This window comes from Phyllostomus discolor, chromosome 8, assembly GCF_004126475.2.
Source record: "Phyllostomus discolor isolate MPI-MPIP mPhyDis1 chromosome 8, mPhyDis1.pri.v3, whole genome shotgun sequence".
Lineage (NCBI taxonomy): Eukaryota > Metazoa > Chordata > Mammalia > Chiroptera > Phyllostomidae > Phyllostomus > Phyllostomus discolor.
The window spans coordinates 46,351,591-46,376,757 of record NC_040910.2 but is presented as its reverse complement, the minus strand read 5'-3'; the positions used below and the strand labels follow the sequence as shown (position 1 = coordinate 46,376,757).

The 25,167-nt window shown below is 40.1% G+C and overlaps 1 protein-coding gene, 1 non-coding gene and 1 pseudogene across 3 annotated transcripts; 1 reads left to right on the top strand and 2 right to left on the bottom strand.

The window, feature by feature from the left end:
• Positions 1–573: 573 nt before the first annotated feature.
• LOC114503700 (olfactory receptor 7A10-like) lies at positions 574–25,134 on the bottom strand. 2 transcript variants are annotated; one of them, XM_036032457.1, is made up of 3 exons: positions 24,920–25,134; positions 4,820–4,898; positions 574–2,752 (listed from the first exon to the last, which is right to left on the bottom strand). In XM_036032457.1, exon 3 carries the CDS (start codon positions 2,737–2,739, stop codon positions 1,765–1,767), a length of 975 nt encoding a protein of 324 aa, XP_035888350.1. In that variant the 5' UTR covers positions 2,740–2,752; positions 4,820–4,898; positions 24,920–25,134; the 3' UTR covers positions 574–1,764. The 2 variants fall into 2 exon arrangements, with proteins under 2 accessions (XP_035888350.1, XP_035888349.1); XM_036032456.1 differs by lacking the exon at positions 24,920–25,134 and having other exon boundaries at positions 4,820–4,990.
• On the bottom strand, positions 18,252–19,025 carry LOC114503699 (annotated as a pseudogene).
• On the top strand, positions 23,317–23,423 carry LOC114504349. The gene has a single exon (XR_003685131.1). It is a non-coding gene; the product is annotated as a U6 spliceosomal RNA (small nuclear RNA).
• Positions 25,135–25,167: the final 33 nt, after the last annotated feature.

Below are 25,167 nucleotides of genomic sequence, written 5' to 3'. Positions count from 1 at the left end.
TGCTCCATGAATTAGTTAGGAATTAAATTTTCTAGTAGAGTGTGGCTCAGGGTCACATCTAGAGCACAGGTAGCCAAGTCACCCCCAGAAGCACTAGGAGAATCTCTTCTAACCAAGAAGAAAGCAAATGTTATATATCAATATAGGAATTAAAATAAATTATTATTTAATAAATTCATTTTCCCCATAAATTAATGACTCACTTGCATGTATAAAGAGAATGAACTGACATGAATTGGTTGAGCAGAAAAGAGCACTACAGCCACATTCAGCATCATGGATGAGCCTTAGAGACACAATAGACAGACTGACAGCTGACTACAGACCCGTGAGGAAACAATCAGAACTCAGAACAACTTCCCACCACGTAATCTCATTGGTAATAAATGCATCATATTAAACCATTTGTTTCTAGGATGACATATGCAGTGACAGCTATTTGGTAACAATAATCATAGTGAACAGAGCTGAAGAAAAATATCATAATCTACCACTAGTCATTATAGGTCTTTGTTCTGAATTTGAAGATGGCATCATGATTGCTCCTACTGAAGTTTATTCCAAGTGACTGTATTAAAAAGTGATTTCATTTTGATTCCCTTGTAGGTAAGCAAGGGGATTGAAAGAACATGTGTGTTTGTGCAACACTTATGACTCTGAGTCACAGAACTGGACAGGAATTCAAGCTCTCTACTTACTCATCATTTGGTCATTGTTGTATATATATGACATACCTATAGATCACATATATAATATATAATGGATGATATTGATATAGCTTTTTCCATACCACTCAGTGGTTACACAATTTTCCAGTAGGGGGAAATGCTTCATTTAGAACAATAGAGGGAATCATATCTTTAGGCAGCAATGAAAGTTTTCAAGTGGAGGCAGGAAGACAATTTGGTAGGAGACATAATTACACTAAGCAATAATTCACCCCAAGCATAAATTCCTTTACACACAGACACATATCTTATATACATCAATAAGTGAACATACACCATAAAAATAGTTTACATAGTAACAAATGTATGACTTAAAATTTTGCTTCTTCACACTTAAGGTCGTCTTTGACTCTAAGCACATATTATGTCAAACTATGTTATGAAATTTGTGTTTCCACATCAATTAGAATTGGAGGCATGATTTGATGGTCAGTTGTGCCTGTGACTATGCTAAGAATGTGCACGCCAAGCTCAATAAGAATCAGGATCCTAATGAGGGAAGACAACCCAATGGCCTGTTACTAACCACACTATATGTTGAAGTCTACATTTTCAGGAAGAGTAGTTATGGTAGTGAGATATGAAGAAATGATGTACAAGAGATGTTAAACTGTGCTCTTCTAGTTTCCTCTCCTATGAAATGATATAAATGGCTTTGGTTACCAAGTGCAGTGTAATTCCATAAGAGAAGTACAACTCAAGATGTTTCTTTTAGTGAAACAAAAGAAAAAGTACTCAGTATGCTATATTTCATTTCAAAGGAAATTGTTCCTAAGAAATCCACGTAGTCTCCATAAGATAAATGGGAGCATCCAAATATTTCATCCAAGGCTGGGAATCAACTTGGGAGAGAGAAAAAGGATAGAGAAAAAGCTGCTATATATCATAAAGTTGAAAAGTTAACAGTGAGTCGCTTAAATATTATAGAGAAGTTGAAATCACAGAAACATAAACTTGAGGAAATAAACAGAGATAGTAATTTCTACTTTCACAGCCTGATCAAAGAGTCACAATATCTGGCTCTAGGCTTTGAGCTCTATAAACACAGGCATTTCTTTAGCCCTAGGACAAATGGTCCTTTTATAGCTGCCACCCCAAATAATCTTCTCAGAGCCCCCTTTATATCTCTGTTCCTGAGACTGTAGATGAAAGGATTCAACATGGGTGTGACCACAGTGTACATCACTGAGGCAACTGCCCTTGAATGTGAGCTGTCAGTACCAGCAGAGCTGAGATACACTCCTAGGCCAGTACCATAAAATAAGGAGACGACCAAGAGGTGAGACACACAAGTGGAAAATGCTTTATACTTCCCCTGAGCTGATGGGGTTGCTTGTATGGAGGACACTATCTTAGAGTAAGAGTAAAGGATCCCAGCCAGGGAACCACCACCTAGCAGCCCAGCTGAAATATATATCACCACGTCACTAAGAAAGGTGTCAGTACAGGCAAGTTGCACCATATGTTTGATATCACAAAAAAAGTGGGGGATTTCCAAGTCTGTGCAGAAGGACAGCCTCAATACCATCAAGCACTGTAGCAAGGAATTCAGGGCACTCATGACCCAGGGCACCAGAACCAGGAGATTACAGAGCTGGGGGGTCATGATGACCATGTAGTGCAGGGGGTCACATATGGCCACAAAGCGGTCATAGGCCATTACAGTCAGGAGAAAGTTGTCCGATCCTGCAAAGCATAAGAAGAAATACATCTGGCTGATACAGCCTGCATAGGTGATGGCTTTGTTCTCTGTCTGGATGTTCACCAGCATCTTTGGGATGGTGGTGGAGGTGAAACAGATGTCTACCAAGGACAGGTTGGAGAGGAAGAAGTACATAGGTGTGTGCAGGTGGGAGTCTGAGCTGACAGCCAGGATGATGAGCAGGTTTCCCAACACAGTGATCAGGTACATGCAGAGGAACAGCTCAAAAAGGAGGGGCTGCATTTCTGGTTCCTCTGATAATCCCAAGAGAAGAAATTCCATATTTTGTGTAAGATTCACTGCTTCCATGTGGTGCAGTTGACTTCCAAAATATAGCAAAAATACATGACTAATTTTCACACATGCAAACATTACTAACCTAGCATAAGTGCTACTATTTAAATTTTAGAACCAAGAAATTAATTCCATATTTGGTGTATGGTCTAGCATCCTTTTTAGGATGTGCCTAGTGCCATTACTCATTAGGATTTTTCTTCTGTTAAAAGCACATGAAGAATTCTTCTGTCTTACTCAATTTTTCCAGTAAGAAAAATAAAAGCAAAAAGGCGATGGATGTGATGTAAGGCACAGCATGGTGACTCAAGCTAATATACTAAATCATGTATTTGAAAGTTGCTAGAGAGGAGAGTTTTAAAGTCCTTATCAATGAGAAAATTTGTGACAGTGACCAGAGGGGAGAGAAGAGGGAATTTCAGGGGAGAATGGGAAGGGTTTACAGGAACAAATTTAAAGGACACATGGACAAAAACTAGGGGAAGGGTGGTAATGGGAGGGAAGTGGGGAGGGTTGGGGGGGATGGGCTGGATTGGGAGTAAAAGGGAGAAAACTGTACTTGAACAATGATTAAAATAAAATTAAAAAAAAAAGATTCTAAAAACCAAAAAAAAAACCCAAAGAGATAATTTGTAACTGTGTGTGGTGACAGAGGTTAACTACACTTAGTGTGGAAGTCATTTTGCATTATATACAAATATGATATTATGTTGTACACCTGAAATTAATATAATGTTTTATGTCTATTCTAATTCCAAAACATTCCATGTCAATTGGTTGTTATGGGTAAGAGTATTCAAATTGGTGTTTATAATTTTCAAAGTTATATGAAGTTTTCACTTCCTTCTTTTTCTCTTTTGCACAAGAACTACAAAAACTTTGTTCCCAGCTTTTTTCCATGTGGTCAAAAGAACATTTAATAAATCAATTACTTAAACTAAAAAATTATACTTCAATTTAAAAACATTTTTTGAAAAAGCCACAGAGACAACACAGTATCACTGGCTGATAGATTGGAAGACACAAAATTTATCAACTATGTACATTCTCCAAAAGTGCATGTACACATAACTAAAATAACTAAATGGAAAACAGACAGTTTATATAAAAAACTGCAATTCTTGGTTAGAAGGAATCCAATAAAAATAACAAAAGGGAATGTAGCCAAAATATTGTGATAAGCTTGCATAGTGACAGGTAATTACTAAACTTAGTGTGGCAATTGCATTGCAATGGCTATAGGTGTGAGCCACTCTATTGTACACCTGAAACTGATGTAATATTGTCTATGAACTATACTTAAACAAACAAAAAAGGAATAAAAATACTCTGATAACACTATCCAAGAGCAAGGAACTTTCTGGTGTATGACATAGTGAAAGTTATAATATTGTAGTCCAACTATAATTTAAAATAAATTAATACACATGTAAAGCAAAAAACTTGGAGTGAGAAATTTTAACAGAGACATTAAATGCCTAACAAACTCACACATTTCCTTACTCAGCCTCACAGGCAATAAAATAATTACAAAGTGAACCTCATCAGCACATTTGTTTTTACCTACCAAACAAATGCTTTTTCATGTGAATAGCCAGAGTGAGAGAAGATGCTGTGAAATGCATGTCTCATGCCCTGCTACTGCAAGGGTGTATTTGTGAGCCTTCCCTGATCCAGATCTTTCTCATCATAGAGAGACATAGTCTAATAGGCCCCATCATAACATTTGTAAATGCCCTCATATCACTGTCTGTTCCTCCACAGCTAATAACCTATCTGTCTATTCCTGTTCATTGAACTTATGTTCTACTTCTACTGGAAGGAACACACCTCCAATTCCCTCTCTTAATATTTCTTCAGTTAAAACCACTTAGTTGTCAACATTGACACCTGTGTTTCTGAGCACAATGTTCACTTTCCTTTCCACATCATGAATAAACACTCATTTATTTGTAAAGTCAGCCAGCAACCACAGTGATCACTGGTGTCTATCTGGGCTGTGTTGGAATGGTTCTCAGGTGATTTCAGGTACAAATTCTTGGTTTCCAGTCTCTCTGATCCTCTCCTGCCATGTCTGTTGGGCTCTCAGACTCACCTGCATGGGAACTCTGACAAGAAGGTTTCCCTGTGGGAGTCCAAAATCTTCCCTGGGTGGTTGGTGATGGAGACAAACTCTGCCCCAGACGAGACATCAAGGAGTGGTCAAGTATTGGTCTCCCTGCCAGGTTCAGGACTCCAAGAGCAACAGCCACGTTTCTCCATCCAAAGGTTGCACACGCTGAGAAGCTGCAGTACAGGAGCTACTTACAGCTCTCCAGGTCTGCTCATTAGGCACATTTACTTCTTGGCACTCTAACCTCTAAGTGCATAGTTCCCATTGGGGATGCAGGTGTAGACAGAATGGAAAGTTTTCCTGCTGATCCTCTGTTCCTAGGAGACTATGTAATAAGCCATCTGAGTACAGTTTTGATTAGTCCTTCTCCATTAACTGCCCTGCTTCCTGATGTCTACACCTCCCAGCACCTCATCCCATCTCTGTGTTAAAGTTTCTGAATGGGTGGACCTAGAGGGTATTGTGCTCAGTGAAATAAGCCAGTCAGAAAAAGACAAATACCATGTGATTTTACTTGTATGTGGAATCTACAGAACAAAATAAATGAACAAACAAAATTGGCACAATTTCATAGACACAGAGAGCAGACTTGTGCTTGCCAGAGGGGAAGTAGTTTGAGGGACTGGGAGGAAAAGTTAAAGAGAGTTAGAAGTACAAATTGGCAGTTAAGAATAGTCTCATGGATATGGAGTAGAGCAAAGGGAACATAGTCCATAATATTGTTATAACTATGTGTGAGGCCAGTTGCATACTGGAAGTACCAGAGGGGGAAGGGGGGACCACTATGTAAAGTTTATGATTGTCTGACCACTGTGCTGTACACCTGAAACCAATACAAAAAAATATTAACAGTAAACTGTAATTGAAAAACAAAGTCTTATACTGAGAAATTTGTCTGACTGGTCTTTGGGTCTTCAAAGCATTTATTTGTGGTGGGACACACCACTGATACCCCTCTTCCCCCTCTAAGAAAGGGGAGATATTTGTTCCCTTAGTATAAAACCTTGGGCACTATACCCCTAGGGTTCATGATTGTTCAGCCAGAACAGTTAGGGATTTCATAGTGATATCGCATGTTAACAGTTGGCATCTGGTGCCCCATCATCAAATGTTTATTAAATATAAAAAGGACATTTAAATTTTAGGCACCATAGCTCAGCCTTCCACTTTGTAACCACTGTCAAATTTATGTTTCACAGAAATGCCTTTTATTGGATAGTGCATTGAGAAACTACCTTCTCCAACACAGAAAAGGGGCACAGAGGGACTAATTGTTGTGCTCAAAGGTACAAACCAAGGAAGGGACAGAGTTTTGATTGCAATCAGTCAGGATGCTTCCAGTTTGGAGATGCTGGGCCAATGATTCTCAAACAGAGATGACTTTGCCTCTGGGGATGTTTGTAATTTCTGAAGGTTGGCTGCTAAACACCTGCAATGCACAGGACACCACCCAACACATAGAATTACCCAGCCCCAAATGTCAACTGTGACAAGGTGAAAACATCTATTGTAGATCAGTACTTGTCCACTTCATTGTGCATATAAGTCACCAAAGTTTCAAGTTCAAGTGCAAATTCTGGTTTCCAGTGGGGCCAGAGACTGCATTTCTGACAAACTCCCAGGTGATGTTGAAGCTGCAGGTCTTCTTGTTCTGAGGACCACAGTTTGAGTAGCTGACTATGGCTCTGTGTTAGAGTTAGGGGAGGGTAATTTTAGGTCTTCTCCAACAGGAATCTTCTGTGTATGTAATTTTGAAAGACAAATTTTCCACTCATTCCATAGAGGAGGATAAATTCTGTGTTTGATTCTTTTAACTTAGAGCTCCAGAGAGACATGGAATAATTTGTATCTGGGAAAGGCATTGTAGTAGGCAGAATAAGGGCCTCAAAAGATGTCAACATCCTAATTCAGAGAACTTTGGAATATGTTAGTTCACCCAGTAGGGTAACTATGATAAGAGATGAAATAAAGTTATTAGTCATTTGTCATACAATAAGGAGATTGGCTCAGATTGTCCAGGTTGGTGAAATGTCATCACAATTGTCCTCTAAATATGGAAGAGAGCAGAAGAACTGGTGTCAGAGGAGCATTTGTAGATGCTCTGTTGCTGGCATTGAAGATGGATAAATGTAATAAAAATATAATTTTTGGTCAGTTTTTCTGTTATCTTTATCAAACTGCCGATTATATTCATCTTGTCCTCAAAACAGTCCTTCCAGATCCTATTTTTGTCCCTTTTATACATGAACACATTCCAAGTTGGTTCTTTTCATCAGATGAATGTGCAATTCATATTTTAGACCTAAACAAACAACTCTGCCTTAGTCCCTAGTGATCTTCAACTTGAGTCTCTACAGTTCTCTACCATGGCCAAGTAGTTTTGAGTCCTGATGTGCTTGTGACTCTTAATAACTATGATACTCAGCTTTGTTTTTCTGTTTTTTTTTTATAAAATTTTGATTTTCACATATATATCTTTAATTCATCTGGAATTTATTTTCTATATTTTTATTGTTGTTCCAATACACTTGTCTATATTTTCCCCCTTTTTCCCCCAACTCCAGCCATCCCCACCTCCTCTGATCCACGCCCCCCTTGATTTTGTCCATGTGTCTTCTATAGTTGTTCCTGAAAACCCTCCCACCTTCCCCCATTAAATAAATTTTTAAAATATGTTCAACTGTAATTGAAAAATAAAACAGAAAAAGAAAAAATTGTTTCCAGCAACTAATTTTAAGATTCTCATTTTAAACCTTTTATTTTTCATTTTGAGTTGACACACAATATCATATTAGTTTCATGTGTACAACATAGTGATTAGGCATTTATGTAATTTACAAAGTGATCACCCTCATAAATCTAATACCATCTGAAATCACATATAGTTGTTAAAATATTACTGACTATATTCTGTATGCTGTACTTTACATACCCATGACTATATAGCTTCTCAATCCATTCAGTGAGTATTGCTTAGATACAGCCATTTCATGGTAAAATCCCACCTTCAAATAAAAGGTGTAAATTAAAGTCCATGTGGAGATATTCTGCCCCACTGGGTGGTACAGAGAATTCCTCATTCCATAAGTGCAAATGTTCTGAGCTTGAAGACTTTCAGGACCTAAGATAGGAAAAATAATTTCTTATTAACATTATAGTCTTCCTTTATTTGTTTTTCTTCAGTTATCCTTAATTTTTTAATATTTTTATTTTAATCATTGTTCAAGTACAGTTTTCTCCCCCCTACTCCCATTCCAGCCCACCCACCCAACCTCCCCCCTTCCCCCGCATTACCCCCCACCCCTAGTTTTTGTCCACGTGTCCTCCAAATTTGTTCCTGTAAACCCTACCCATTCCCCCCCTGAAATTCCCTCTTCTCTCCCCTCTGGTCCCTGTCAGACTATCCCCTATTTCAGTGTCTTTGGTTATATTTTGCTAGTTTTTTTGTTTTGTTTTGTTGTTTAGATTCCTGTTAAAGGTGATATCATGTGGTATTTGTCTTTCACTGCCTGGCTTGTTTCGCTTAGGATAATGCTTTCCAGCTCCATCCATGCTGTTGGAAAGGGTAGGAGCTCCTTCTTTCTTTCTGCTGCATAGAATTTCATTGTGTAAATGTACCATAGTCTTTTGATCCATTCATTTACTGATGGGCATCTAGGTTGCTTCCAGCACCTAGCTATTGTAAATTGTGCTGCTATGAACATCGGGGTGCAAAGGTTCTTTTGTATTGGTGTTTCAGTGTTATTAGGACATAGTCCCAGCAGTGGAATTGCCGGGTCAAAAGGCAGATCCATTTTTAGTTTTCTGAGGAAGTTCCAAACCGCTTTCCATAGTGGTTGTACCAGTCTGCAGTCCCACCAACAGTGCACTAGGGACCCCCTTTCTCCACAGCCTCTCCAACACTCGTTGTTTGTTGCTTTGTTTATGATGGCCATTCTGATGGGTGTGAAGTGGTATCTCATTGTGGTTTTAATCTGCATCTCTCTGATGGCTAGCGATATTGAGCATCATTTCATGTGTCTTTGGATTTTCTGTATGTCCTCTTTGGAGAAGTGTCTCTTCAAGTCCTTTGCCCATTTTTTAATTGGGTTACTTGTTCTCTTAGAGTGGAGTCGTGTAAGTTCTTTATATATTTTGGAGTTTAAACCCTTGTCTGAGGTATCATTGGCAAATATGCTTTCCCATAGAGTTGGTCTCTTTTTATTTTGATACTGTTTTCTTTAGCTGTGCAAAAGCTTTTAATTTCGATGAGGTCCCATTTGTTTATTCTTTCCTTTATGTCCCTTGCTCTGGGAGACATGTCAGTAAAAAAAGTTTCTGCGTGAAATATCTGACATTTTCCTACCTACGTTCTCTTCTAGGACTTTAGTGTGTCACGGTTATATTTAAGTCTTTTATCCACCTTGAATCTATTTTGTATAAGGTGTAAGTTGGTGCTCAAGTTTCATTTTTTTGCACATAGCTGTCCAGTTCTCCCAGCACCATTTGTTCAAGAGGCTATTTTTATTCCATTTTATTTTGCTGCTTCCTTTGCCAAATATTAATTGACCGTAGAGGCTTGGGTTTATTTCTGGGCTCTCTGTTCTGTTCTATTGGTCCATGTGCCTGTTTTTATGCCCGTACCAGGCAGTTTTGATTACAGTGGCCTTGTAGTGTAGTTTAGTGTCAGGTATTGTGATCCCTCCTACTTTACTCTTCTTTCTCAAAATTGCAGCAGCTATTCGGGTCGTTTATGGTTCCATATAAATTCCTGAAGTGTTTGTTCTATGTCTGTGAAATATGCCATTGGTACTTTAATAGGTATCGCATTGAATGTGTAAATTGCTTTTGGTAGTATGGACATTTGATGATATTAATTCTTCCAATCCATGAACACTGTATATGCTTCCATTTGTTTGTGTCTTCCTTGATTTCTCTCCTCAGTGTTATGTATTTTTCTGAATACAGGTCTTTTACCTTCTTTGGTTAGGTTTATTCCTAGGTATTTTATTTTTCTTTTTGCTATTTCAAAGGGGATTTTTTTCTTGATTTCTGCTCTGCTGTTGCATTGTTGGTGTACAGAAATGCCTTTCATTTCTGGATACTGACTTTGTATCCCGCTGTTTTGCCAAATTCATTTATTAGGTCAAGCAGTTTTTTGGTGGAGTGTATAGGATTTTCTATGTACACTATCATTGCATCTGCAAACAGTGACAGTTTTGTTTCCTCCTTTCTGATTTGGATTCCTTTTATCTCTTTTTCTTGTCTGATTGCTGTGGCTAGAACTTCCAGTACTATATTGAATAGAAGTGGTGAAAGTGGACATCCTTGTCTTGTTCCTGTTCTTAGTGGAAAAGATTTTAATTTCTGCCCATTGAGTATAATGTTGCCTGTAGGTTTCTCATATATGGCCTTTATTATGTTGAGGAATGCTGCCTCCATTCCCACTTTACTGAGTGTTTTTTATCATAAATGGGTGCTGTACCTTATCAAATGCTTTTTCTGCATCTATTGATATGATCATGTGGTTTTTGTCTTTGCTTTTGTTTATGTGATGTATTACATTTACTGATTTGCGAATATTGTACCATCCTTGCATACCTGGAATGAATCCCACTGGGTCATGGTGTATGACCTTCTTAATGTACTGTTGGATGTGGTTTGCCAGTACCTTTTTGAGGACTTTAGCGTCAGTGTTCATCAGCGATATTGGCCTGAGTTTTCTTTCTTTGTTGTGTCTTTATCTGGTTTTGGAATTAAGATGATGTTGGCCTCATAAAAAGAGTTTTGGAATATTTCACCTTTTTGGATTTTTTTAAATAGTCTGTGAAGGATAGGGGTTAGCTCTTCCTTAAATGCTTTGTAGAATTCTCCTGTGAAACCATCTGGTCAAGGGCTTTTGTGTGTTGGGAGTTTTTTGATTACTGCTTCAATTTCTTTTGCTGTTATTGGTTTGTTCAGCCTTTCTGCTTCCATTTTATTGAATTTTGGAAGATGATATTTTTCTAGAAATTTGTCCATTTCATCTAGGTTTTCCAATTTCTTGGCATACAGCTCTTTGCAGTAATTTGTTACAATCCTGTCTATTTCTGTGGTATCAGTTGTAATCTCTCCTCTTTCATTTCTGATTGTGTTTATTTGGGTTTTCTCTCTTTTTTTCTTGATGAGTCTGCTTAAAGGCTTGTCAATTTTGTTTATCTTTTCAAAGAACCAGCTCCTGGATTCATTGATTTTTAGAATTGTGCTTTTAGTCTCTATGTCATTTAATTCTGCTCTGATCTTGGTTATTTCCTTCCTTCTGCTTGCTCTGGGCTGCCTTTGTTGTTGTTCCTCGAGTTCTTGTAGACGTAGGGTTAGGTTGTTTGTTTGAAATGTTTCTAACTTTTTTAGGTGGGCCTGTATCGCTATGAACTTCCCTCTCAGGACTGCCTGGGCTGTGTCCCATAAGTTTTGGGTTGCTGTAAGTTCATTTTCATTTGTTTCCAGAAACCTTTTGATTTCTTCCCTAATATCATTCTTGACCCATTCATTGTTTAACAGCATGCTGTTTAATCTCCATGAATTTGAGTGTTTTGGGTTTTTTCCTTGGGGTTGGTTTCTAGTTTCAGTCCCTTGTGATCTGAGAAATTGTTTGGTATGATTTCATTTTTTTTTTAAATTGTTGAGGCTTGTTTTGTGTTCTATCATGTGGTCAATGTTTCAGAATGTTCCATGTACATTTGAAAAAAATGTGTATTTAGCTTCTTTGGATGGAGGGTTCTGTAAATATCAGTAAAGCCCATTTCCTCTAGGGTATTATTGTTCAATGCCACAATATCTTTGTTGATATTTTGTTTGGAAGATCTGTGCATTTTTGATAGTGGGGTGTTAAAATCCCCCACAATAATTGTGTTGCTGTCCATATCTTTCTTGAAGTCCTCTAAGATTTTCTTCATGTATTTGGGTGCTCTTATTTTGAGTGCATATATATTTACAATATTTATGTCTTCTTGGTGAATTCTTCCCTTGAGTATTATGAAAGCGTCTCTCTTTATCATCCTTCTTTGGATGTCTGTTTTGTCAGATATGAGTATTGCTACCCCGGCTTCTTTTTCCTGTCCATTTGCTTGGAAAATTTGTTTCCAGCCCTTCACTTCCAACCTGTGCAGATCTTTTATCCTGAGGTGGGTCTCTTGTAGACAGCATATGTGTGGGTCATGTTTTCTTATTCAATCAGCTTTCTATGTCTTTTGATTGGAGCGTTTAATCCATTTACATTTAAGGTTATTATTGATAGGTACTTATTCATTGCCTTTTATGTACCTGTGATCCTCTCTCACTCTCTCTTTTCCTTTCTTTCCTTAAAGCAGTCCCTTAGCATCTCTTGCAGAGCTGGTTTAGTGGAGGTGTATTCTTTCAGACTTCTTTTGTCTGAGAAGCTTCTTATTTGGCCTTCTATCTTAATTGAGAGCCTTTCTGGGTAAAGTAGTCGTGGTTGCAGGCCTCTGGTTCTCATTACTTGGATTATTTCTTGCCATTCTCTTCTGGCTTGGAGTGTTTCCATTGAGAAGTCAGCTGTTAGCCTCATTGGGACTCCCTTGTATGTTACTTCCTGTTCCTCCCTTGCTGCCTTTAAGATTCTCTCTTTGTCTGGAAATTTTGCCATTTTAATTATGATGTGTCTTGAGTTGGGCCTCTTTGGGTTCCTCTTGATTGGGACTCTCTGTGTTTCCTGGATTTGTGTGACTTTTTGTCTCATCAAATTAGGGAAGTTTTCCATCATCACTTATTCAACTAGGTTTTCTATCCCTTGTTCTTTTTCTTCTTCTTCCGGTATCCGTATTATACAGAGATTATTACGTTTCATATTGTCTTGCATTTCTCTTAATCCCTCTTCATTCTTTCTGAGCCTCTTTTCCTTTTCTTGCTCTTTCTGGGTGTTTTCTTCTATTTTGTCCTCTAGCTCGCTGATCCGATCTTCTGTTTCATCGATCCTGCTTTTCATTCCTTCTACTGTGTTCTTCAGTTCAGAAATTCTATTCTTCATTTCCTCTTGGCCATTGTTGAGAGTTTCTATTTCCTTTTTTATGCTGAAGTAGTTTTCATTGGATTCATTTTAGCTTCCCTATAGTTTCTCATAGCTCATTCTGAGCTCATTGAGCTTCCTGACAATCAGTGCTTTGAATTCAATATCTGATAGTTGAATTGCCTCTATTTCATTTAGCATTCTTTCTGAGGCTTCCTCCTTTCCTTTCATTTGGGGATTATTTCTTTGTCTTCCCTTTGTTTGTGAGACTCTTCTGGTTCGCCTCAGCTTCTTATATTGATGTGTTGTGGCTCCCTGGGTTTATGTTGTGAACTTCTTTAGTAAAATAGCAGTGAGTTTCAGTGGTGCTGTTTCCTTGATCTCCCAAGCTCACTGGTCTTGGGCTGTCTTTTAAGTAGGCTTTTTGTTTGCCTTTGGGTTAAGGTTGTTGTTGAGTCCTTCTTTGGTGGTTCCTTCCCACCAGCTGGTTAAATGAGGGTCACTCTGTCCACCACCTTCTGTATTTTGTTGTGCTGGTGAGGGAAGGTTGTGTTGAAGCTGGTTCTTCTGTGTGTACAAGGTTTAAAGAAATCTTGTTCAGTTGCTTGTATTGGGTACTGTCTCTACTGTTTCGTTGTATTTCCAGATAGGTCCTGGATTGATGTTTGTGTGGTTACTACTCCCTCCTTCACCTTCTTCTGTTGTTATGTGTTAGTGGTTCCTTTGTTGTTGGGTTTCCTCTTCCAGTGGGTATCCTGGTGTTCACCTCCTCCACCTATTCATTTTTGTCATCAGTTGGAGGGGGAAGGCAAAATGGTTTAAGACAGCAACAGAGAATTCTATGCTATTTACAGTAGTAGCAAGTAGGGAAGATATAGGAGATCCTTTCACTATGTATAGTGTTAACAGTGGCTTTCCACCCAGCTAGCTGATTTTTAGAAAGGATGGAAAGAAGATAGGATTCTTGTTGGGGGAGGAAGGATTGTGAGTTGGATCTATAAAGCAGGGAGGTTGTGGGTGGTCAGATTCTGGGGTAAGGTGAGAGTAAAGGATAGTAAGTAGGTGCAGTGTGTGAGACAATAGCGTTAACCACTACAGTAATAGAGTTCAGGAAGCTTTCAAATGGGCTAAGATCTGGGCAGGGGGTGTTGTGAAGTACTTACAATTGCATGGAACAGCAGTTTTTTAGAATAATATTACGGCAACAATCATATGACAGAATCTATGAGATCTAGGTAACAAGAATAGGGAGTACAGAACCTCGAGTAGTGTGCTGATGGGACACAGGTGAGTTAAAGGACAGTAGATTAGTAATACAGTATAGAAAGAGATATCAGGGGAAAGCTGTCAGGTCATACAATATATCCAGCCTAGCAAAGCAGGCTATACAAAAAGAAGAGGGATATAAAAATAGTGTTAAAAAAAGATGTAGGAACACTGGAAAAATAATAATAATACAAATATGCAGTAACTTTCAGGTTCTCTAATAGCAGAGTGAAATTTGTCTCAGCGTCACAGCGTTGTGATTCCCTCTTCTTGGGTTCAACTCTGGTCCTTTCACAGTTCAGGTTTTTGTCTCATTTGTAGGTATTACTAAAAATTAAAATTAAAAGGCAAACGAAGGAAGGAAGAAGAGTTAAAATTGGAGGAAAAAAAAGAGGAAGGATTAAAACAAGAAAGCAGGGAAAGCGAGGAAAAAGAAATTAAAAGAGAATAAAAATAATTAAAATTAAAAATTAAGAATTGTTTTAAAAAATAGAATAAAATTTAAAAGTCTCTTGGTTTCAAAGTGGCCAAACCGGTTTTCTGGTCTTGCTGGCTGCAGCAGGTGAGTGGGTGATTGGTATGGCTTTTCTTCCTTCAGAATCTGACTCAGTCAGTGGTGCACATGTCTGGGGAGCTATCATGGCTCCTGGGCCCCTGCGCCCTGGGTATGGGAACCAGGCCTTTCTGCAGGGTTACGGCTGTGGACTGGGGTGTGGCGATGCACTCCCACGCGCGAGCGAGGCTTGTGTCCTCGGCCAACCGCTTCACCCTTCCCCAGCACTATGGGGTTGTGCAGGGTCTTCCACACATGCACAACAACTGTGTGCAAACTTTGGATCACTGCCCAGCTGGGTGGAAGGGAGGCCAGCAATTGCTGTAGGAGAATTCCCCAAAGAGTGTCTGTTTTTCACTCCTTCCTCTGAGAAATTCCTCTTATTCAAGCCTGCCCACTCCACACCTTGGGCCCGGCTTCTCCACAGCCTACTCTCCAGCCAGACCAGCGACCATGGGGATCAGCGCCCATTGTGACGACCCCCAACCCCTGCAGTGCCACAGATTCTGAGGGTGCTCACAGCCCTTATGTGTTTGCTAGCAACTGGGTTCCTCTTGGTGCCACTCAGACCCTGTTTGGCTGAGGAGGGAGCAGTTGTCCCAGCTCTCTCCCAAGGACTCTGTGGCAACCCAGCAAGGAGCACTGGGCCTGGGGCTGTACCTCCCTAGCCCCCCCACCACCCAACGCAATGGTCCCTGGGACCCTACCGGTTGCAGCACTCCCCTCACAGACTGGATTTTCAGTTCTGCCACAATCCTTGGTCCCCTCTTCTCACATAGGCTGAGGTGTGTGTTTGCTTGCTCCTCCACTCCATAGATCGCCAGGATTCTCTCCTGTGAGCAGAGGGAAGCCAAATCTCCTCCTTCCTACTCCGACACCATTTCCTTCCTATAGTCCTCCTTTAAATCTTTGTGTCAAATTCCTACATTCTCTCATTTTGTGTTTACTCAAACATTCATTCTTTTTATCTTTATTCCCTCCAATTTCCCTCAAAGATTTCTTTAGCATAATAAATGGGATATATGTGATTCTGGGTGCATGTACATGTATGTGTGTGAAGGTGCTTATTTGAGAGGGAAAAGTGTACACAATGTATACACACACAGTCCTAAACTGAAGATTGTCTTTTGAACTCAACAGAGTATTTCAATACATTAATTATTCTGCACAATATTTATCTGTAATTAGAATTTATATCTCATATTACTGTCAGAAATGAAAGAAAGAAGAAGAAACTAGTTCAGGGTGATTACATTTTTAACAATAACATAACAAAGGAGTTAACCCTTGTACATCTTTGCAAAGGTATACACAAATGGGGTCATGTAGTATAAATTCTAATTTATATGTCTCACTTAATTCAGCATGTTGTATGTGCGTGTATTATATGTAATTATGCTCCATGAATTAGTTAGGAATTAACTTTGCTAGTAGAGCGTGCTCCAGGTTTACATCTAGAGCACAGGTAGCCAAGTCACCCCCCAGAAGTGCTGGAAGAATCTCTTCTAACCAAGAAGAAAGCAAATGTTATATATCAATATAGGAATTAAAATAAAGCAATTGTCATTTAATAAATTCACTTTCTCCATAAATTAATGACTCATTGCATGTATAAAGAGAATAAACTGACATGATTGGTTGAGCAGAGAAGAGCACTACAGCCACATTCAGCCTCATGGATGAGCCTTAGGGACACAATAGGACAGACTGACAGCTGACTACAGACCCATGAGGAGACAGTCAGAACTCAGAACAACTTCCCACCATGTAATCTCACTAGAATAAGTGCATCATATTAAACCATTTGCTTCTAAGTTGACCTGGTATGCAGGGACCGCCCATGACAACGATAACCAAAGTAGGACAGAAGGGAGAACTTTATTATAATCTGTTGTTTGTTATTATAGACTTTTGTTTTGAATTTAAAGATAGCATTCATTATTATTCTGGTATTAAAGTTTATGTCAAATAATTGCATTAAAGAGGGACTCTATTGAGTGTGTCCATGTAGGTTAGCAGAAGTTGTTGAAAGAACATGTATATTTGTGCAACACTTACAACTCTGAGTCACAGATATGGGACAGGAATTCAAGCTCTCTAGTGAGTCATTGTTTGGCCATTATGTACATATATGACATATCTATAGATCACATTACATATTATATTACACTGCATGAGATTGATGTAGTTCTTTTCCTACCTCTCCAGTGGTGGTTACATAATATTTACAGTAGGGGAAATGCTTCATTTAGAACAATAGAGGGAATCATATCTTTAGGCAGTAATGAAAGTTTTCAAGTGGAGGCAGGAAGACAATTCAATAGAAAACATAATTACACCAAGCAATAATTCACACCAAGCATAAATTAATACAGGGACACCAATCCTATATACATTGGTAAATAAACATACGCCATAAAAGTTGTTTACATAGTAATAAATGTATGACTTAAAATTTTGCTTCTTCACACTTAAGGTTTGTGTTTGACTCTCAGGACATATTATGTTGAACTAAGTATTGAAGTTTGTGTTTCCACATCAACTAGAGTTGGAGACATGATTTGATGGTCAGTTTTGCCTGTGACTATGGTAAGAATGTACACACCAAGCTCAATAAGAACCAGGATCCTCTAATGAAGACAAATCAATGACCTGTTATACATCACACTATATGTTGAAGTCTACATTTTCAATAAGAGAAGTTTTGGTAGTGAGATATGAAGAAAAAATGATGTACAAGAGTATTAAACTTTTGCTCTTTCTATTTTCTTCTTCTTTGAAATGATATAAATGGCTTTGGTTACAAGTGCAGTATAATTCCATAAGAGAAGGACAACTCTCTTATGTACCTCTCATCGAGTACAACTCGATGTTTCTTTTAGTGATAACAAAAAGAAAAATTACTCATTATGCTTATTTCATTTCAAAAGAAATTGTTCTTAACAAATCCATGTAATTCATGAGGTAAGTGGCAATGTCCAATGTTTCATCCAAGGTTGGGAATTAATTTAGGAGAGGAGAAAATGACAAAGAAAAGCTGCTGGAGATCACAGTGTTGAAAAGTTATTACAGTGATTCACTTAAATTGTATACAGAGGTTGAAATCATGGAAACAGAAACTGGAGAAAATAAACACAGAGTAATTTCTACTTCCATATCCTGATTGAAGAGTCACAATTTTTATTTTTATGGAATCAAATAATAGACTTAGAAGTGAAGTGAGGTGTTTTCCACAATTAATACCACTTATTATTATTCTATATACAAACAAAAACAAATTACTTACAATCATATGTCATTTCGAAGAAATTATTCTTAAGATAATAATGTTGCCACAGAAGTTAATAAAACTTCCAAATATATTCCTATTCAAGGTTTAGAAAAAATCTTTGAGGAAGAAAAAGGACAAAGGGAATAACTGTCTAGACAATAGACAAAGTAGAAAGCTCATAAAATGGGACTTAATCTGTATAGAGAAGTTGAAACAAACAAAGGAAATTCCAAGACAGAAACAAAAGAGCAACTTCACAACCCATGATTGACTAAAAAAAAAAAAAAACATAATTTCTGGTTTTGAGTTTTGGGGCCAACAAAGCAGGTCACTTTTTCAAACTTAGGGTGATTGTCCCTTTTGTACCTGCCACCCCAAAGAATCTTCTGAGAGCTCTCTTTAGTCTCTGTTCCTGAGACTGTAGATGAAGGGGTTCAGCATGGGTATGACCACAGTGTACAACACTGAGGCTGTTGCACTTGGCTGTGAGCTGTGAGTACCAGCAGAGCTGAGACACACTCCTAGGATTGTACCATAAAATAAGGAGACAACTGAAAGGTGAGATGCACAGGTGGAAAATGCTTTATACTCCCCCTGAGCTGATGGGATTGCCCCTATGGAGGACATGATCTTAGAGTAAGAGTAAAGGATCCCAGCCAGAGGACCACCACCCAGTAGCACAGTTGCAAAATACATCATTGTGTCATTCAAAAAGGTGTCAGAACAGGCAAGTTGTAATACATGTTCGCAGTCACAGAAAAAAGGGGGATTTCCAAGTCTGTACAAAAGAAAGCAGCAACACCATTAAGCATTGTAGCAAGAATCCAATGCACTTATGATCCAGGACACCAGAACCAGCAGTTCACAGAGCCAGGGGTTCATAATGACTGTGTAGTACAGGGGGTGACAGATGGCCACAAACTGGTCATAGGCCATCATAGTTGGGAGGAAGTCATCCAACCCTGCAAAGAGTATGAGAAAATATATCTGTGTGATGCAGCCTGCATAGGTGATGGCTTTGATCTGTGTCTGGACGTTCAGCAGCATCTTTGGGATGGTGGTGGAGGTGAAAATAGATGTTAGCCAAGGACAGACTGGAGAGGAAAAAGTACATGGGCATGTGGAGGTGGGAGTCTGAGCTGATGGCCAGGATGATAAGCAAGTTTCCCGACACAGTGATCAGGTACATGCAGACCTGGTTATGTAGAGGAACAGCCCAAATAGGAGGGGCTGTAGTTCTGGTGCCTCTGCTAGTCCCAGGAGAAGAAATTCTGACACTCTAGTAAGGTTTCCTGGATCCATTAGGTGGAGCTGACTTTCAAGAAGGTGAAAGAGAACAGGAGTAATTTTCATATAAGCCAGTATTACTCACATAGCTCTAATGCTACCATTTATATTTTGCAGTCAAGAAATACATTTCATCTTTTGGGACAGATCTGTTCTGCTTTAGTTTTCTGTGTCATCTCAGAGTAGGAATTTTTGTTCCAACCTACTTTTTCCCCAAGATGTCAGGCATACTACAGTTTTAATGAGAAATATATCATGTACTTCGGGAATATAAGTTGAGTGCTGAATGTGTTTTCCACCCTGTCCAGGCTGAGTAGAAGGTGCTGAAGAACACAAGTCCCTACCAGTAAATACTGGCAGAGAATATGAAACTGGAAAACGCCAGTGTTCATGCTGCCTGTCACATACCGAACCCAATAAGCAGAGATGGGGATTGAGTCTTTATGGGTGCTTTATTCATCTGGCCAGTGATCCAGGAAGACAGCAGTTCATACCCTAATGGACCGTCTTACATTTTCTTTCCACACCAGCCTTTTTATAACAGAGAAAAAAGTGTGGCGAGAGGTTTTGAAATTCAGGGAAAATTAGATTAAAAAACTGCAGCATTCTAGCCCTGGGCAGTTAGTTAGCTGTCCCTGGGCAGACAGGCAGGTGTCTCTCCCTGGAACACAATGACTCAAATGTTTCCAGCTGTGGCCCCAGAGGCCAGCTGTCTCTCCAGGGAGTGGTGGAACTTATCTGCAGTTCCTGAAACAATAGCTTTAACATATGCATTACCTACTAGGCTTATTAACTATTTACCTAAAACTAAAATTTCCCAACTCTTGAGTCCCCTGTCAAATATAGAAACAAATAAAAGAAATAAATTTAACATTACAGATAGTGACAAATCCTGTGGAGAAAATGAAAGCAGGTCTAAAGGAGAAAGTGACAAGGCCATTCTATTTCTCATGTTTTTTTAGGCAAGACCTGCCAACAAGATGACATTTGAGCACAAGACTCAAGGGAGAAAAGGAGAGACATCAAGCTTATGTGGGCAAGTGTGTGCCCGGCAGAGGGAACAGCCAGAAGCAAGGTCTTAGGGAGGAGCTGCAGGGGTTTAGTGATTTGCTCAAAGTTAGTATCAGAGCATTGATGGGCCTTGATGATAACTTTTTTCAGGTTGCTTCTAGCCAGTTGGCCTCAACCATAAATTATTTTGCCCTACCAATACCTGAAGGGATACCATTAAACACCTACAACTCACAAACATACACACAACCCACCCCGATTATTATCCCTCCCCCATGTCAATGTTAAAAAGTGACAAAACCTACTTTACACCAGCAGTTTTCAGTTTCAAATTCATAGGAGGTCCCCAGGATTCTAGTTCAGATGCAGAATCTGATTCATCAGGTCCTTCAGGCTCAGAGAAGCTGTGTTTCTGACAAGTGCCCAGGCGGTGTTGATGCTGCAGGTCCTGGTCTGTGGACCACTCTTTGGGAAGAAAGGCTGTGGTTCTGTGTTAGACTCAGTTGCAGTCATTTTAGTTCCTGTGATCCAAATATCTTCTCTGCATGGGGTTGTGAAGAAAGAGTGTATTCACTCATTCCAGAGGCTATGATTGAATCTGTGTTGCCTTAATAAAAGGGTGCTTGAGTGGCACAGAATAATGCACTTATGAAAAGCAACTTGTAGCAGGCAGGAAAACTTCTATAAGATGTCCACTCTAATCCTCAGTTCCTTGGAATAAAATATTTTTTTCATAGCAAGGGGAGGATGAGGGTAGCAGATGGAACAGGGCTGCTACTCAGCTGACTTTAAGGTTGAAGATGAGCAGGATCATCCAGGGGGACTAAGGTCAGCACAGTGCTCCCCTACATACAGAGAGGGAGACCAGGGGAAAATGCGACACTGCTGGCTTCGACGAAGAAGGAAGGGCCCAGAGCCAAGCAATGAAGGTGGTCAGAATACAAACTGGAATTAAGGAGAAGACAGGTTTTTCCCCTGAGCCTCTAGGAGGAACCCAGAGCTGCAGACACCTTGAGATTAGCCAGTGATACTCGTGCCAGGCTCTGACACCTAGAGCTGTATGCACATATGTGTGCTTGTTACAGAAACACACCCGTGGAAGGAAGGGGGTAACTATATACTATAACCGAATGGGCGCCTCCTTCTCCCTGGATCCCCCTGTTTTAGGTTCACCTCACCTGCTGCCAGGAAATTACGGCTCTCAATGCCACACACTGGTGAAAGTGAAAGGAATTATTTATTCAAAAGTTATACAAACTTAAGAGTAATAACTTAGTGTCTTCACTGAAACCCCAAAGTTCCTTAGAATACCCACAAATGCATACAGTCCTTCCTTCCCCTTCTGCCCAGTCCAGGATACTGTATCTTAGAAAAAAATAGAAGTCCTTGACTTAGGTAGCCCTTTGGTTCCCAGAAATCTGCACTTGCCTGGCCAGCCTCCTGCAGTTCCCAGCACCATCAGCTGTGTCGCTACCACAATCTCCAGTTAATCCAAAACCACGCAACACCTTCTCATGGTCCACCAGCAAGAGTTGTTTCACCCCTTCTCAGCAAGGTCTCTCCTGCTTCCTAAGCCACATGGCAAAAGGGAGCACCCCAAAGTCACATTGTTCTGACTCTCGCCAAAGCTGTGTGGTCCCAACCTCAAATGGTTGCCATACCTGAGTTTAAATCCCAGTGCCAATCTTCCTCTGCAGCCCCATTTCCGACTCCTCCCACAACCAACTACTCCCACCAGCACTCCTGTATTTTTCCAGCTTTTCTGGGCTGCCATACTAAGTCCAGGGAGGCACAGCCCTGTGGCTTGGAGCCAATCACCTCCAAGCTCTCACACGGGTGCTGTAAGAGTTGCCTCCCAGTTATGTCATGGCTCAAAGTCACTCCCAATTCCTGGCTCAAAGCATAGCCACAGCTATTTAATACATCCATGAAACCAGTTAAAAGTTATAGATATGTTAAATGGCCATGCCAGAGGTTAGTTGCAAAACTGTTGCAAAACAACTCTCAATGGCCCTACTCCATGTGTCCCATCCCCCAGTTCAGACTTGTGGGGGCAAGGACATCCTATATATATTTTTAATATTTTCTGGACACCCTGAGTTCTGGATCCCATTACAAATTCCTATTTGGGGACCCCCTGGCTGCACCTTGTACCATGCTTACTGTGAACAACTGGTGTGGGAGCGCTTCCCAGCATCTCTCTCAGCAGTCTAAGAGAGTCAGTCCTTCAGTGACAAGGGATGGAGGGACTGAGCTTAAGCATCTCCATTCATTAGCTTCACTGGGTAGGCATTTTACTTGGAAAATCCACAGGGATTAGAACAGAAATTTTTAAATATTTGGAGATTTCCACCCAGTTAGCAGGGACAGTGAATCTTCATGGCATAAATACAGTGTTTTCAACTAGAATTCCTTGGTGTCATTAAGATTTAAGGTACAGTGTGTGACCTTAATATTTTCATCACTGAATTGTCAAAACTATTGTTGCTCAGCACAGTATATACACTTTGGCTAAAAGTCAGTCAGTCCTCAATTTATATTTCCAAGAACATGACAGAATCTCTCATTCAGTGTGCAGAAAAATGACCACTACAGGAAGGACTGATTGTAGGATAGGAATTTCAACTTAATACAAAATTAAAAGGGCACAAACTCCAAAATATATGCAGCCTCACCAATAATGAAGTAAACTGTCACAGGTGGGCACAAGTAACCAGGTTCTTGGTGATTGGGACAAAGAATTGAACCAAACACATAGAGTTTATAGCAAAGAACATGGGAGCAGGCCAACTCCAAGCAGAGACTGACCTCTTAGGCTGGAGGATTCTATTCTTATAGGGTCGATACTTTCTGGCTAGCTTTGGCAGGCTTTTATTGTGCATGTGCAAGTAGTTGTATTACTTTAAAGCTATGGCACATGTGGTCTCCAATGATTTTCCTTGGTTGGCCACTGAAGAAGGGGTCACACAGTTTTACCAAATGGACCCCCCTTCTCCTGGGGTACCCCTGTACTAGGTTCACCTTGCACACCACCAGGGAATTATAGCTCTCCATGTCAGAGATTGGTGAAAAGAGAGGAATTATTTATTCAAAAGTTATACAGACTTGTGCTCATTTTGGCAGCACATATACTAAAATTGTAACTATACAGAGAAGATTAGCATGGCCCCTGCGCAAAAGTTATACAGGCTTAAGAGTAATAACTTAATATCTTCATTAAAATCCCAAAGTCCCTTAAAACACCCACAAACACATAGTCCTTCTTTTCCCCCTTTGCCTGTTCTGGGGTACCACGTCTCAGGAAAAGAAATAGAGGTCTGCGGCTCAGGTAGCTCCCGGTCCTTCCCAGTAATCCTTGCTCAGCTGGTAGGCCTCCCTTGGTTCCCAGAACCATCTGCTGTGTTACTGGGATCTCCAGATCTTAATCCAAAACCACAATGCACCTTCTCAGGGCCCACCAAGCAAGAGTCCTTTCACCCCTTTCCTTCCCGCAGAATCTCTCCTGCATTCTTCCAAACTGCTAAGAGAGACCTCTGCATCACTGCTACATCTTGCTTTCTGGCTTCCTAAGCTGAGTGGCAAAGGGACACCCAAAGTCCCGTGGTTCCTCTTGTCGTGCTGCCGCGCCTGGGTGTAATCCCAATGCCAATCTTCCTCTGCAGACCCATTTCCAACTCCTCCCACAATCAGCTACACCTGCCAGCATTCCCATATTTTTTTCAGCTTTTCTGGCCTACCATAGTAAGTCTTGGCAGATGTGGCCCTGTAGCATGGAGCCAATCATCTCCAAGCTCTTACACAGTAATGGCAGGGAGTCGGTGAGGGGAGTTGCCTCCCAGTTATATCCTGGGTGGAAGTCACTCCCATCTCCCTGGCTCAAACCATGGCCACAGCTATTTAATACATCCATGAAACTAGTCAAAAGTTATAGATATGTTAAATGACCCTTCTAGAGGTTATTTGCAAAACTGTTGCTATGCAAAACAACTCTCGATGGCCCTGCTCCATATATCCCATCCCCCAGGTCAGACTTGTGGGGGTGAGCATAGCCCATATTTTTAATATTTCCTGGACACCCTGAGTTCTGGACAGACTTAAGAGTAATGACTTAATCATTACAAATCCTTTTTTTTGCGGGGGGGTCCCCTTGGCTTCAGCCTCTTACAAAACTATTTAGTATTTCCTTTTAGACTTATTAAATATTTTTTTCATGTGAATACTCAGCATGACAGAAGATACTGCAATGTCTGTCTCACCATCTTCAGCTGCAAGATGCTGTCTCCCTCCACTGGTCTGGATCTTTCAATGAATACAAAACATACTCAAATAAGCCTGTCTAAGAAATTTATTACAAACGGTCTCACTTCACTGCATTGTTCTCCACATCTGAAGCTCCATTTCCTCCCCAAACATCAAAACTTCCCGATGTGTTTTCACTTTCCTGCAACCATTTCCTGCACCTCACTCATTGTGCAGCATCTTCCCACTGGACTCCCAGTCCCATCACCTAATTGACAGCTATGGCCCTGGAGCACAGATTCAAACAGATGCATCCTTATTAACATATTAAGTAAATTAAGTATAAATTAGTTCCTTAACCAAGAATAAAAACAGAGATATCTGGTCTCAGGGCTAGTCTGATTAGGGTCCTAGAGACTCAGTAAAAGTTCCTAGGTTCCAGCCTCTGTGCCCCTTTCCTGATGCACCTACCAGGCTCTAAGACTCCCCTGGAAGGGTTTTCTGAAAGGAAGATCTCTGTGTGCCAGTCAGAATTGCTCCCTGGATGGTGGGTGATGGAGACTGAAGCTCTATCCTACCCACACAAGACAGCAGGGAGGAGTGAAGTATCAGTTCCTGGGCCAGTCTTGGGATTCAACAGCAACAACCGTGTCCTGTCCACCAACATTGTACAAGCTGAGGGACAGCATGGGGGAGATATTTACAGTTCTCTGTATATA

Coding starts and splice junctions, on each gene's coding strand:
- LOC114503700 (XM_036032457.1), bottom strand. CDS start 2,739: ATGGAAGCAGTGAATCTTACACAAAATATGGAATTTCTTCTCTTGGGA.